The 15,944-nt window shown below is 37.0% G+C and overlaps 1 protein-coding gene across 2 annotated transcripts; it reads right to left on the reverse strand.

Annotated features, from left to right (window-relative positions):
* Positions 1-1,465: 1,465 nt before the first annotated feature.
* Positions 1,466-12,831, reverse strand: SMNDC1 (survival motor neuron domain containing 1). Of its 2 annotated transcripts, none has more exons than XM_082408492.1 (6): positions 12,675-12,831; positions 11,373-11,492; positions 6,434-6,576; positions 5,656-5,817; positions 3,618-3,771; positions 1,466-2,832 (listed from the first exon to the last, which is right to left on the reverse strand). In XM_082408492.1, the coding sequence occupies exons 2-6, from the start codon at positions 11,490-11,492 to the stop codon at positions 2,695-2,697; spliced, it is 717 nt and encodes a 238-aa protein (XP_082264618.1). In that variant the 5' UTR covers positions 12,675-12,831; the 3' UTR covers positions 1,466-2,694. The 2 variants fall into 2 exon arrangements, with proteins under 2 accessions (XP_082264618.1, XP_082264619.1); XM_082408493.1 differs by lacking the exon at positions 12,675-12,831 and adding an exon at positions 8,469-8,656.
* Between the last annotated feature and the right edge of the window lie 3,113 nt (positions 12,832-15,944).

Consider the following 15,944-nt stretch of genomic DNA (forward strand, 5'->3'; position numbering starts at 1 on the left):
AGAAAACTGAGGCAGAGAATTATGCATACAAATAATAAATGAGGGAGCCAGGATTCAAACAGCAGTCTGGCTCCAGAGTCCTTGCTCTTCCAATATGACTTTTCTACATGTTAATTAAAACACTGTTATCTGATTAATATTAAAATTTAAAATTGTTTGTTTTGGGGGTGTTAGGACTGTTCTTTCCTTGAAAGAGTCAATGACAAAGTCAAATGTCAAGTTCTGAGAAAAGACAGATGCAACCACAGCCACGTGGGGGCCATCAAGTATGGTTCAGTCTGTCCATTTCAGAGCTTCACGTCTCCTTTCTTGACAAGAGGGTAACCTCTAGATTAAATTTTATAACAAACCTTCATAGACCAAGCATATTTGATTTTAGAATATTGAGAGCTTAACCACCTGCATTTGTAAAATACCATTGGTATCATGCTCCTCATTAAGCATTTCTCAACTTCAGCATCCACTATGAGACAGGTCCCCCCAAGATTCCTAATTCTTAAGTTTAGTCCAGAGACACTATCATCATCCTGACAACAGGACTTTACAAAGGACCACATCTAGGTCTTCAACACACAGGCTCTTGACTTCATGCTATATGCCTATTTGTTAAAAAATGTTTTATACAACACGGTCACTTTTTTTTTTCCCTTTTCTCTCCTCCTACTGAAAAGCCCTCCAGGAAAATTAATGTGCGGAAAGGAAGGCCCATAGAGTCAAAGGAGGCACGAGTCTCAACACAAGTCTTGCCTACACAAACACCAGGTGAACTATTACTCCAGCAAACATACCAAGATAATCTCACCAAAAACCACTTTGTGTGGCCACAGAGTTATACCAAATTTCTTTCCAGTGCTTTTTAATTACTAGGGTTCCCTTGCAATCCTTTAAGGATACCATTGATTTAAAGTTTGTTATACTGGTAACAAGAACATTAGTATATTTAGAAGTTTTTCAGGCTAAGTAGCTCCTTTTCTACTGTAATTTGTGCCTTGTATTGAAAAACTACCTCACCTTTCATTCTGTCCTATGTGCTCTACCCTTTGGCCATAAATTACAGGGAAAGAAACAAGAAAACAAAACAACAGTGATCTCCTGGGTTGGGAGGGAGATGGAGACACGAGGAAATCTCTCTCTCATCACTGTCCTCCTGAAAGTTTCAATTTGCCAGACTTCCCTGGCGGTCCAGTGGTTAAGACTCTGAGCTTCCACTGCAGGGAGCACGGGTTCGATCCCTGGTCTAGGAACTAAGATCCCACATGCCGTGCTGCGTGGCCAAAAACTTTTTTAAAAAGCTTCAATTTACCAAAAAAATTAAAATTCATGAAATAAAAAAAAATTTTTTTTCTTAATGAAATAAAAATTATTTTCCCCTCTATCAAAAATTTACAAACACCCCTATGCAAGCACAACCCTTAAAACTAGTCTGTCCTTTCCAATTTCTTATGTCCGATATAAGGAGCACATAAGGATTTATCGAAACATTTATTACACACTCAATATTCTTTCCTGTGGAAATGATGTATGCTTAATCACTATACCAATGCTGGCAGCTAACTTCACCTTTCTGTTAACACACCCTGGAGATTTTAAAAACACTTTATTTAATAAAAGTTAAACATACAAAAACTGAAATTAATACACATCTTAAAAATCACCATCTTCCATTAATAGGAAGACCCTTTTCTACGCATACATTTGGCTTAAACTCAACTCAGGATAATTGTGATGTTCACTTACCAACAAATGCTGACAACTTGATCTAGTTAACAAAAATTACAAACTCAGCTACGTGAACATAATATACAGGGAAATTATGGTCAGATTAATGCACAAGAAATACAGTAAATTTTTAATGATGAAACATTCGGTACTCTTGTTCATTAATTTAGCCTTGGTTTTTTACAAAAATAGTATCTACATTGTATACAGGGCTATACATCAGCTTTTTGTTTTCTCATATAAACATTACACATCCAAAAAATGGTACCACTACCATAAGTGAAAATCAACACAGGAGGAAAGCAAACGTACAAAAAACAAAAAAAACATTAGAAAAGGTAGCTGGTTCTAAACATGGTTTCTTACATAAAACTAAAATTCAATGAAAAGAATACAGAGCTGGATCAATTTTAGAGATGGCCTAATAGGCTTAGGAAACGAGTTGAGAAAAACCTCAAGAAAAACTCTGCCGTTTACAAATTAACCTACTTTTAGGTTAACTGGGCAACAGCTAGGCTTAAGCTGAAGATTAAAAAAAATGAAGAGAAGTTCTCTTTAGCAGGTTGGTATTTTGCCTTGATGTTCCAGTGAATTGCTAGAATATGTGGCAAGTTCAAAGCATCTGAAAATTCCCAGTTAGTTAGAGCCTTACAAAACGTATATGCCATTCATTAAGTGGGGGCCTGATACTAGGAAGATCAATAATTCATCTAAGTGCTGTATTTATCCAGCATCTATCTAGAAAAGTTGCTTTATCCAACAAACTTTGAGGAAACTGGTAGTAGTAATGAAAAAAGTTTAAATGAATAGCAGTTATCAAATACAATTTCTTCAAGTTTCATTCTACTGAAGTCAAACAATGACGACAATGGTATCTTCCTTACTCGTCTAACAAATAATTTACCTTTAGAAAAATATAAGGATAAAAAGGTAAATGTAAAGCCCTGCAGAGATGAAATCCAACAGTTTTTCTGATTATTGAGGCATCAAATGCCTAACATTGTATTTAGAGGTATCTTGATACTGTGTCATAGGTTTATCAGCAATTCCACAAGTTCCTACTCCAACTTTGCCAGTTACACTCTCAGGTGAAGCAAAAATACTCCTCTTTACCTAGGAGAAATGAAACAAACAATTCTTGATTAGTTTTGGAAAAAATTAAAATTCCAAAATACACCTATAAGGAAAAGTACCTCAAGGGAACCTGAGTGCTCATAAAACCCACTAGTGATACCCAACATAAGGCATGTTAACAAATCAGGTAGGGTTCAATACACTCTAAGCAGTATGTAAGATAACAAATAATTTTTCAAATTTTAGTTTATAAAAGGAAATCAGGGATTTCCCTGGTGGCGCAGTGGCTGGGAATCCGCCTGCCAATGCAGGGGACACGGGTTCATGCCCTGGTCCGGGAGGATCCCACACGCCGCGGAGCAACTAAGCCCATGCGCCACAACTACTGAAGCCCACGCACCTAGAGCCCATGCTCTGCAACGAGAGAAGCCACTGCAATGAGAAGCCTGCCTGCCGCAACAAAGAGTAGCCCCCATTCACCACAACTAGAGAAAGTCCGTGCGCAGCGATGAAGACCCAACACAGCCAAAAATAAATAAATAAAATAAATAAGTTTATTAAAAAAAAATTAAAAAAAAATAAGAGGAAATAACCTAGATCTTTTGTAATTCCTGGTATAAACTCATTCATAGTGCTTCCATTGCAGAGACAGTGGCTAATGGAGATATTTTTCAGTAAGTCAAAATGAAGATTAAAGAGGATTCTGAATTCAAGATCCAGTTACTATTTCGTTAAATCTATGAACCTCCTTTTTCATTTTAAAGTTATTTTAATGACAGTTGCACTTTGCAAATTTACAAAGTATGATGAAAGGATTTACTAACCTGGCCTTTTTTGTTTTTAGAATAGGCTCTGTTGTTGAACTGCTGCCATTTCACCTTCTGGTCCTCTCTTTCTTGTTCAAGTTCTTTTATTCTCTGTGCTTTTTTCAAAGCTTTCTTCTTTTTATATTCACGCTGCTGGGCAATCATTTCTTTTCTGTGTGGACAGAACAGGTAAATGTCAACTCTGAAAATTTAAAAGATGACTTCCTTAGAGATATTTAGCAGTGCAACCACTGCCACCCCCACAAAAAAAAACCCAAAACCTAATGAACTTACACATTCTTCACCGCACGAATAAAAGCTAACGTCAATGCCGATCACTCAGGACTACTAAGAAATAAATGTTATTTGAAATATACAGTATCCTTGGAAGCTTTTGAATGCAAGTGTAGTAATCTACTACCCATTTAAATCAAACATTTCAACTATGACTTTTAACTTGCCGTTTACATGGCTTTTGCCAGTTGTGTTTTAGGAATAGGATGAGTTTCAACATTAAAAGCTATCTAAACCTGTATCAATTGTTAAATGGGCAGTTAGCAAGTGTGATATGCTGCATTTGGAAAAACTGTATGAAGAGATTCAATGCAGATAAAACTATTTCATGTAGATTGGAACAGCACAGCAGTACAAAGGGAAATCATAGCTAACAATTATTAAAACAAAAACAACTAGGGTTTTCCAATCAGAGCCTAAAGCCCTCTCAATAATTTCTGCTCAGTCTGTTAACACTGACTTCTCACCAAAAGAAGGATGAAGAGAGAGGTCTTTAAAAACAAGGCTATACGATCTAGACTCCTCTGTATCATATAATCACTACTATGAAGTGTGGTTTTTACACAAATATCAAAGACTAAAAATAGAAATGTCATGTTATTCTACAATCTTTCTTATTGGGATGCTTAAACCAAATTTACTTTAATAGATGATATAATTTTCCCAAATTCAAATATATTTATGTAGCAACTTAAGTTTTGAAAACTGACAAATCCAAAAGATAGCAAATTGTGGCAAATATGCAGAACTGAAAATTGTTCATTCTATCTCTTAAATACCTCTCAAACTATACATGGGTCCATCCTTAACTGCTACTCCCTGGGTTCAGGTCCACGATCATCTTATACCTGGATGACAGCAGTAGCTGCCTTCTCTCTGCTGCCAGGAATCATTCGAAAGCTCCAATCTGAACACATCAGATCCTCTCTACTTGAAATACATCCGTGGCTTTCAAGCTTTTTATGATCTGACCTCTGCCCCTCTAACCTCTTCTCTTGTCAAACCACCCACCCTCGAGCCCCAAGTTTTTACCAAAGGAATTTCTTTCTGTTACCTCTATGTTCCCACCTTGTTTTCTTCTTTAAATGTAAACATTTACTGAGTGAGATCTTACTACATGTCAAGAACTGTGCTACATGTTTTACTCATGCCGTCATTTAATCCTTACAACCCCATAACGGATATACTATTGTCCCTGTTTCACAGATGAGGGAACAGAAGTTAAGCAGCTTGCCCAAGATCATACCTTCTAGTTCATTAACTGGCTAACACCTGTTCTTTTCAAATCTCAGTTTACACATCATTTCCTCAAAGAAATTTGCCCTGATGACTAAAATGCAGTTTAGGTACCTTTTCTTTGTTCCCTAAAAGTACCCGTTATGTTCCCTCCATTACTTTTACATATTATTAAAGTTCTTCTTTAATTATGTGTTTGTTCTTTAGACTATAAACTCAGTCAGGACAAGGCCTAATTTGGTCTTCTTTGCTGTGATGGAACCCAGAACCTGGTTTAGTGAGAAGTATCGATATATAGAATCCTCTTAATAATTATTCATTAAATGCCTAAGTGGGAACCAAAATGTCTTCACTTTACCTAGGCATACATATACAGACAATGTTGACCATACACTGCTAATCTTCAAAATAATGGTGAACAGTATTATAAGTTTCTTACTCTAGTCTAGCCTGCATAGATTCTGCAGACCTCAAGTACCCAAATGGGGAAGATTACATTTAAAATGCTAAAGTCAAAGTCACTTACTTTGACATGGGTTTGTTGCCACTGTCCTCCTTTGCCTTCCTTCCTTCTTCTACAGGCTTGAGGTTCAACAGTGGAGTCACTTCAGCATTGCCATAGCCAGCAAAAGTGATTGCAGCGGTGCCGTTTTCTTCATCTATCTCCTCAATCTCCGCTTCATAACACCTGTAAAGATATCATGGCTGTAAGCAGGTGAGTAAAGGTTTAGCACTCAGCCTACAAGACTTATACTGCAGTGATTCAACTATTCAATGTGTCTAAAATGAAACTCCTATAATCAAATGTCCCTTTGGCAAAGATAATAGTGGCTGGAGTTAGCCATCTGCTTTTAAAAAAGGAAGTCCTAACCAAAATATTGCCAAGGAAGTCTCTTACATGTCTACTATATGTGCTTTAGTCAATCTCTTTTGAGAAAAGATACTTATTATAGGAATAATTTCAGTGTATGTGCTTCACAAAAGTCTAAGATAACCAACCATTACTCAATTTTCAATTCAAGGAAAAATGAATTTAGACTATTTTTTTAAAAAATATCCATTCATTTTCCTCTACTTTCATGTTTATTTCCTCTAGGATCCAAGCCATTCTTCTGCCCTAAAACTTAATCTAAAGCTAAAAATTAAACTGTATTAATGGTAACCACCCAAGAATCAAATTCGTTCTATAAGTCATACTGGCTATTATAGAAAGATTAAAATAGGGTAGTTCAAGCTGAATAAAATCACCTTACCATTGTACTTTACTATTTCATGTTATATTTACAGTTTTTTTCTACACTTACTGTCCATCTTCACTCCAGATTGCCATACACTTGTCTCCTACTTTCCAAGAATGAGTGGGCTGAGTAGAAGCAAAATTGTCTGAACTTGCCAGCGTTTCAGAAGGTTGAGTTGACAGAAGGTCTTTGGTTAGTTCTATAACTTCCTAAAAAGAAAAAACAAAAACCATTAACATTATTTTTATAATTCACATTGTCAACTACTTTCAACAAGCAAGTTCTTTCAGTTTTTGGTTAACAGCTCTCATACCACATAGCACTCATTAAGTACTCTACACATATTCATTTGCAGTTCATAACAATACTATGATGTAGATACTGTGATTATCCCCATGTAGAAACTGAGATACAGTATTTTATACACTGGTGCTGGGATTTAAACCCAGGCAGTTGCCTTTCAATTTAATTAACCTCAAATACTAACAGAAATAGGGTAGACTTGAATTTACACTGTACATTATTTTTAAGCACCTATTTTAGCTGAATAGATCTCTCTAAAGATGAGAAACAGTCAACTGTAAGGCACTGACTTAGATTCAAGATCACTTTTCTCTCACATCACTGTCACGTGTACGTCGCGCAACTGCACTTTTTACAGGGCACTGCTTGGCAGTCGTATTAACTGCCTGCCAACAGTTGAGTTCCCCCTCAAAAACCCCCAAACACTTGAAGCAGCCTTATTAGTAATAAAAATGTTCCTGCTCATACATATTTCTACAAAGTACTGTAGATATATTAAAAAAACAGTAGTTTCTCTATTCATTTATTATAAAATCTATCCCATCTGGGTAGGTAAATTACCAAGTCAGATTTAAAATATCCCAATACCTTAATGTTAAGCACATTAGCACAGCTTCATTTAAAAGAAAAGAATAAAATAAATGTAACACACACAGGTAGGCAAAACCTTTCTGTGTGGCAAATATATTTTCTAACTCAGGCTTACACTTACTGACTTTAAAGGTGTTTAGTAGGGTTGGTTAAAAAACTTAAGAAATAGAACAAATTGATAGATTCTGCTACCAATCTGCTATATTTTTACTCTGATGAAGACTCATATTATGCATCACCTTATCTGATTTAAGAACTTGCATACCTGTTCCTCTGCTGTTGCAAATAAAATACCTTAAACATCACATTGTATGTTCTGGGAGAAAAATTAGCAAAGTTACACTCTGTATTGAGTTTCTTCTGGTTCACACTGAGGTTTTATAATAGTAGTTCTGGTTCAATAGCCAAGAAAGTTTAATGTTACTTCTCTCCTAAAGATTTTAAATCTTCCTGGCTATTTCTTAAAAACTTCTATTTGAGCCTTAAAAAAAAAAGGATTATTAAAGCCCTTGGAGAAAGATCAGTTTTATTAATTAAAAAATTTTATGAATGAAAAAACTAGAAGACTCAGATTTAAGTTAAAAATTCAGTAGATTAACATCTTTAATGAAAGTTTTATTAGGTGCCAAATATCCATTCAAATACTTTTTAATAAGACAATCTTTTGCAAATAAGCAAAGAACTTCCAAATAAATAGATCATGTACTACACAAAGAAGGAGAGTAAATTATCCAGTCTTGTTTTTAATTAACCACTTCTAGGGCCAAGAATGTAATCCAATAAGCCTGACTCAAGAGCCCATACAATCCCTATCATTAAATAATTCCATTTAACTAGGGATCATTTAACAACTAAAGCACAAACATGAAGTCTGTGTTTGTAGGTCTCAAGATTTAGAACTCTACTTCTCTTGGGATAAAACATCTCCCCACTATATTTTCATAAGGAAATACATTTTCACCAAAGAAAAGGGTCCTGAAAAGCTGTGCATGTTATAATTTCCAGAGTCCTGCACTGAAATGACGCTTTAAAAAATCTGGAGCATTTATCTCTAGTTGTCTTTTTACTTTGCCATGTTTTACATACCCCTCCCAACAACTATGAAGACCCTTCTAAATGGTTTTTTTTTTTTTCCTTCACATGTGTATATGGACCAAAGTATTAGAGAAACTATTTTATGTATGAGGGAGTTCTTAAAGGTACATACCATTAATTACTTTTCCTCCCCCAAGTCTGAGTTCTGAAACTGCTCCTTCATTGACAGATGGGCAGCAGTTACAGTAATCGGCAATCCCAGGAAGCATCAGATGTTGTGATCTACATATCAGCAGGTCAAAGGGGGTGCACTCAAGCACTCTGCTTACTGAAGGAAGGCGTTTCGGGGATGCAGAGCCACTGTAACATATGAGACAAGTGACTTGACCCCTGCCTCCTTTAGAACCAGTGTATTCAGCAAACAGCCTAATAAATTGACTATATTTTGTGATTATCAGAGACTGCCTGGGGAGCTAGCCAACTAGCTAGCCTGGATTTTACTAAACCCACTTCTTTTAAGTGAAAAAAGAAAGGCAATTAGGACTTTAGTAAATTAATCTGCTGCCTGTTGAGTAACTTTATATGAAAGATAGTACATAAAGAAATAAACATAGAAGCCTTACTGACAAAATGAAGGTCACTGAAAAATATGCAGAAAGAACATTTTGCATAAATGAAAGGGCAAACAAATTCTTAACCAGAGTAAGGATATTCCATAAAAGGAACACAAGAAAATAAAGGAGGTCACAAACTCAAGTCATCAGTCTGAACAGATTCTTCAGCAAATATAAAAGGCAGGATTAAATATCAATGGCACAAGGTATATCCCAGAATGCAGAGAAGGAAAAGGATTTTTAAAAAAACAAACACACAAAAAAAACCTATGACAAAATAGAAGCTGTAGCTGTAGTCAATGGAGATAACAATTACTAGATGGAAGCAGACAGCAAAAAACTTTCCAGAATTTTATGTAATCCTAAATGATGCCTTCCACCTTTGAGTAGTTTTCAATTCAAAACAGACCTATTTCTAGTAACCAAAATGATTTTTTTTTCCAAGACAGAATAAGAGGAAAAGAATCCAAAGTCAAGACTGGTCAGGAAAAACATTCTCTATTATTTCTAACTGAAGTGTTAGAACTTATGCTTCTAAATCTGTGCCATCTGATATGGTAGCCACATATGGCTACTTAAATAAAATTAAAAATTCAGCTCTTCGGCCATCCTAGTCTTATTCCAAATATTCGACAGCCACATGTGGGTAGTGGCTATAATATTACACAGCAGATATAGAACATTTCCATCACCACAGAAAGTTCTATTGTACAATGCTTTTCAAAATGGTTACAGAAAACAGGACATTTTACAGATAAATGGCCCCCCAAGTCATTATTAACTGAACCGTAAGTAAGCCATTTACCTAGTTACTACAACGCCTACCACAGTGGTCTGTCTCCCAATAGTATTTCCACTATGGATCATGTCCTAATAAGACAATTCTGCCCAGGCTCTGACAATTTACTCTGTAAGTACTAAAAACACCTCATAATAATGTTCTCAGTCTTCACTCCCAACTCCCCCCTCCACCAGTTCCACATATACCCCTCCCTCCTACTGCCCAGGAAGCAATATATACAACATTAGCACATGACGTTTTATTTTCTTCAAAGAAAAAAAGCACTGCTTTTAAGTTGGGTTTAAAAAAAAAAAGAGAGACAGAGAGATGGGGGCATGCCAGGCTCTCTCCTTGAGGCAAGCAGAAAGTTGGCCTGAGAGTGGGAGAAACTGCTCCCAAAACATCTTTTTCTTATTGACTGGCTCCTTGAAATCCACTGGCCTGATTTCCACGTATTGAAGAGAGGCCCTGGTTTCTGTGTTTTTAGGAAAATAACATACTATTGCAACTTCATGAAAGTCTATCCTAAATCCAGAATTTGAACCTGAAAATATTTAACTCATCTTAATTATGCCCAGGTAAGCGCTTTCAGAATCCTGAATCTGGACCCCATTTCACATAAGTTTCATTTGTTTGCAGTTCTAATATCCCTAAAATTTAGTAATTTTAATGGGCAAGAGGATGATATAAAGGGAGGGAAAGGATTACTTAGATAGGATGAAGATGATTCAAGTTTTGTTTTGAATCAGTGAATATAGGCCATCTAATCAAAACATCTTTTAAAACTTTCCAAAAAATCAGGTTCAGAATTTTAAGTTCACAAATTTGTCAAGATGAAAACTCATACATATTTACAAGTATTATATATGGTATTTTTATTAATCAACCTATTGTTCTGAAAAATAACAGATATTTACTATTATGGCTTTATGTTTGTCTCGAAACCCCAGAGCAAGTTTCAAAAAGCAGGTTTCATACTTACTGCCCTTCCACAACAAAAAGAACAAATTAAGATCTCCTCACATAGATTCGGTTTAATTTTAAGTTGCTAACAAGTGTCAAAAACTACATGTAAAACCTAGCCTTAAGTTCAAACATTATATAACATTTATGCAGAAAACAGGCATCTTTTTAGGTATTTTTATAATGTGTTTTCAACACAAAGCACTAGAGCTAGCTCTGTTACACACACACAGGATCTCTGGCATGCGCGCTCTATTTCATTTTCAAAGACTCTTTTGGCATTAAAAAGAATCTTAATCAGGTTATATTTTCCTCCTTTAATTTTAGTTACCCTTTGAACTAATTCCTTTTCCAGGTCTTTAAAAACAGAAGTGCTATTCCTTGTAAAGTTGTATGTACCTCTTTCTCTAGAAAGTTTGACAATGACTTCTAACGTTAACTCCTATTTTTAAAAATTATACGAGCATACAAGGTTGACGTTAACAAAGAACAATGTTTCAATCATTTTGATGCACACAAACTGAGGAAGCAACCCTACTCCTAGAAGCCATGTATGCCTATGTGCGTACACACTTGTACACACAAGGGGTGAAAAGGGGTGAAACACTCCCTCCAAATGGTGTTCTGGATACCCACAGATTCTTAACAATAGATCATTTGTAAAACACAGAAATATTCTTTTCAAGCAATGTAACTATAAGTGTCCCCTCATACTTACTTGCAAATCTTTCTTTAATTTTAGCAAATCTTCGTTTTCTCCATTTCCAGACAGCGCAGCTTCAACTTGCTGGAGTTGAGCTTTGTAGCTTGCCAGTTGCTTTGCTAGATCCTCTGACATCTGAAGAAAATAAAAAGAGTAAGGCCATGAAAACAGAACCGAAAAAAAAAACAAACCATAAAAAATAATTTTCCCTGTCTACCTCAATCAACCCTAACCAATTTTGCTCCCAACTCATTATTATAATTCACTGCAGCGTAATTTATCACTACTACCTTTACTTTCAATTCAGAGAAAAGCTGTGAGCCAAACCCAAACTTCAAGTATTCTGATGATTATAAACATGTCAGACAAATAACATATAGGAACAGAAAACAAGAGGTAAGAGGAAAAAGAAGAATTTCTAATTTTCTTTAAAGTCCTGTAACAGGGAAGGCACTGTTAGGCTCAATTAACAGGATTGTTACACTGTCACCAAAAAAAAAAAAAGGCACTAAACTGTTGAAAGAGTTGAGGCTTCTGATTTTTAAGCACTAAAAAATACTTCCAAAACCAATTCCAACTGATTTTGGATTAACTACACAAATAACTCTCTCCACAAGAGCTATTCAATTAATATGAATGTGTTTAGAAACTCTTATCCAGAGCAAAAACCCAGTCACTTAAATACTGACGATGCATTTTCTGCAATTAAAGAAACAGCACAGATACTCTCCTATTTAGGCAATCTAAGGAACGTGGCTTTCACCAAATCTGGCTCATTCTTCTCCCGAAAATAAGATAGGAGAGAATTCTTTCTCGCTTCATTAACGAACATACGGGGTTTCCGAGGACCCGTCTGTTTTACAATCCCCGTCCAACCACAGCCTGGAGCCTGGAAGGACTCCAAAAGGGTTAGAGCAAGCCAGGCTGCTCCCCGTCGGTCACCCAACACCTCAAAGCCCGCCACAACTTGCTCGACCATTTCAGACCTCGAAATTCAAACAGCTTCCAGGGAAACCGAAAACACGAACCCAGCGGAGGCCCCCGGAGCCGGAGCCCCACCCGCAAACAGGCACGGAAGGGCCCGGAGCGTCCTTAAAATGCCAACTCCACCCGCTGGGTTCCCGCGGCTAGCCCAACCCCGTCCGAGGCCTCTCAGGGCTCAACTCTGGGTGGAAGAGGAGGCCGGCGCTCCTGACACTCCGGCCGGCGCCCGGGCCTCTCCAGCGCGGCCCGCTCCTCGGCCTCAGGCCTCCGCTTCAACTAGGGGGAGGCCAAAGCCCGGCGAGGCCTTACTCTCTCCCTCATCGCGTTTGTTACCTTGTGTGGGGCTGGGGGCGTGGCGGCGGGACGGGGTCGCGGCAAAGGAGCCCAGTGGTGGTTGCGACAACGGCAGCAGCAAGCAAAAGCTCCGCCGCGACAACTAGGCGACTCGGTGTGGAAAAGAATACCTCACTCAACGGCAAGCGGGAGAGGACTAAAGCCGGGCACTGGAAGGAGGAATAGAGGAGGCGGGTGAAGTCTCGCGAGAGGTTAAAAATATCCTCGCAAGACGTCGCTCGACTCACGTGATTCCCAGCTCCCTCTAGGCCGCCGGCCCTTAATCACGTTAGGGAAGTAAAGTGGGCGGGGTTTCGTAGGAAGGAAACGACGTGCTGGTATGCGCCAGGCGCCGGATGTAGGTTCGTTTTATTTTAGTTCCGGCTCGGAGTTGGGGTCCGTTGGTTAGTTACTTCAGGGCTGGGTGCTGTTGGGCACTTCTTGAGGTTCCCAGGATGCTGGGTGGTGGGAGGAACGGGGTTTAATACAGCATTCATACTACCGGTTGGTTCTCTGAGTGTGGTCCCGGTACCATCAGCCTTGCGTGGTATTTTTTTTTTACAGTAATTTATAATTTATTGCAAAAATAATTTACTATAAATACGATTTCTCAACACCCACCTCACACCTTTGAGTCAGAAACTCTGAGGATGGCCTCAGCAACCTGTTTCAACAAGCCTTCTAGGTGATACCAATGTCTGGTCAAGTTTGAGAACCACCGCTTCACAGAATAATAAAAGTCTTAGTGGCAACAAAAAGCTGTTTAGATTGTGGCAGAACCTATTCGAGAGTAGATTGGTTTATTTAAAACCTAATTGGACTTTTCGAGGGCGGTGACCCAATCTGTGGAGTCGCCCCAGGAGCCGGAGCTATCGCATCCCCGCCTCTTCCACTTCCCGTAGCAAACAATAAAGGCCATGCGTACCGTGAAAAAGAAAAGAAAAACCTATGTTGTTAGCACTTACTGGTTTTAATTAAGTTATATAGGTTAATACCGCCTGAAAGGGGACAATCTCCAAGTTACAATCTTGAATGATAAGTAGTGGTGTGAATACGTCCACTTATGTTTAAAAAGAAATGCGTGTTAAGTGTGTATGTTTGTAATAATATATACCGTTTATGGACGGATGCACGAATATATGTAGACATTTGGAGTGGAAGCCACATGTTTTCACTAATAATCCTTTTTATCCTTCTTTTTCCCCATACGTATATAATTTTTTCCAATTAAAAAAAAAAAACTAGTTAAAAAAAAAGATAAAGGTCTGAGACACGAAGAGGCTATGTGAATGCCAGGAAAGAACGTTACCTGGAGGATTGGGGTCTGTTGCTGGACCCTTAAGAAAGCCTTCCTCTAAGGTGGGTTTGTGATGATTAAGAGTGGCAGTCAGCTTGCAAGAATGGAGAATGCTGCAGAGGGCAGCAGTGTGTAGCTAGAATTAAGAGGGAAGACAAACCAGAGAGGATGTACTTTTCTTTAATATAGTAGAAATCTATTAAAAACACAATGTAGTATTTGACAACTGCTCTTATTTCAATTGTGTATTTTAAGAACTAATGCCAGGAGGATCTTCCATGAATATAAAGTAAACTTTACAGCTGTTTTAAAATTTCTCAAATAAGAACTCTTAATGAACCCCCAAGATCAGAAAATAGGAAAATATTTATAAGCTTCAGTATAGTTTTTTGATAGCTTTTGTTTTCAGGATTGCTTTTAATCTCTCCCTGTGTGCAACATAGATTATATTTGGAAAGAAAAGTTATAGTGAATGTTATTAGTTCTCACAAAGAGATAACAGTTGTGTGTACCAGACACCATTATAAACACTTTACATGTATTCATTTATTTTTCACTGTGATTCTATGTGCTTTTAAAGACAAAGCTGGAGCAAGTACAAGCTTTGACTAAGAGTGTTCCTTCAAATAGGCGTTCTGACTTACCACTTCCTTTGAAGTGTCAAAATCTTAAAATATTCTCACTCAAATTTAATCGTGTTTATCTTCAAAAAGAACAGTATCTAAAACCTCTAGTTCTTTAAAGCTGGTATTTATTTTATTGAACTCAGTAAGTACATAAAATTTAAAGACTCCACATTGTCATATATGCAGCTATTTTCTTTCACTACTAAAGATAATTAAAGTATAGCCACTGCCTTTGGAAATGTACCAACTCACTGCAGAGCATAAAAGTATAGAATAAACTAGCACATGTTGGTTAAATGGGAGATTGCATTCTTTAGCTTAGCTTTTATTGTATTCCTTCTTGACTAAAAGTAGCCCCAGATTTGCCTAACTTTTTTGCTATCTGTACAAATGCCTAAGGTAATGAATTAGAGATGTGTACATAGTCAAAATAACTATCTATGCCTTTTGCCCTTTTTAGTCATAATAGGTGTTTTGAATGTTTGCATGGAGATTTGTTGCAGGGCAAGCTACTGGCTTTTTCTTCCTATTGAGTGTTTTTGGGTACAATACCTTGCAAATATATCCTGAGATGACTCTTAGGTTATATCATCCATTTAAGTTTGATGGAAAAACAACCTTAAATGAATGCTGACCGATGCAGGTGCTCACCAGTCATAGCAATCCTGATTTGTTCACTGAAATCTGCATTGCCTTTCTAGTCTTAGGATGCACAATTTTCAGCTATTCTATGTTTCACGTGTACCACTAAAAAAAGAAAAAAGGATTAGTTTGAAAAAGATGATAATCTAGGCTCTACAAGGATCAGAAATGTCAGAGTCATCAAAGTTCTTTAGATCTATTTGAAAGTGGTGTTTAATAGTACTCCTACATTCTTATTGGGATATATTCTGAGGGCAGAAAGAACAAAAACAAAAAATCTCAAACATCACAGATTTATTTCTAATAGTACTATTAGTAATGTAATTTTAAAACTTTTATGTTTATCTACTCTAGATAAAGTGAATAATTAATAAATTTTGTTAGTTAAAACTCTAATAAGAGGAAAGAAAAATATATTAAAAAAGAAGTTTTTTGGGGGGAAAGCCCTCTGATGTTAAATTTGAATTTTGGAAAAAAAATATATATACACATATATCTTAGAAGTAATGTTACCCCAGTGGAGGGTGCCCCTATCTTGATATTTAAATACCATTCTCCACAAAAGAAACAGTATTTCTTGGGGAAATGGTTGCTTTTGGGTCTTAGGCCCGGAAAGTACAATAGTACAAAGGTGAGCCTGGAACATCTTGCCAGAAAACAAGGAAGTGCCCCAAAACTAATAGGATCAAGTCAAAAGTTCACATA

The sequence above is a fragment of the Balaenoptera borealis genome (genome assembly GCF_965194805.1).
Source record: "Balaenoptera borealis genome assembly, chromosome: 10".
Lineage (NCBI taxonomy): Eukaryota > Metazoa > Chordata > Mammalia > Artiodactyla > Balaenopteridae > Balaenoptera > Balaenoptera borealis.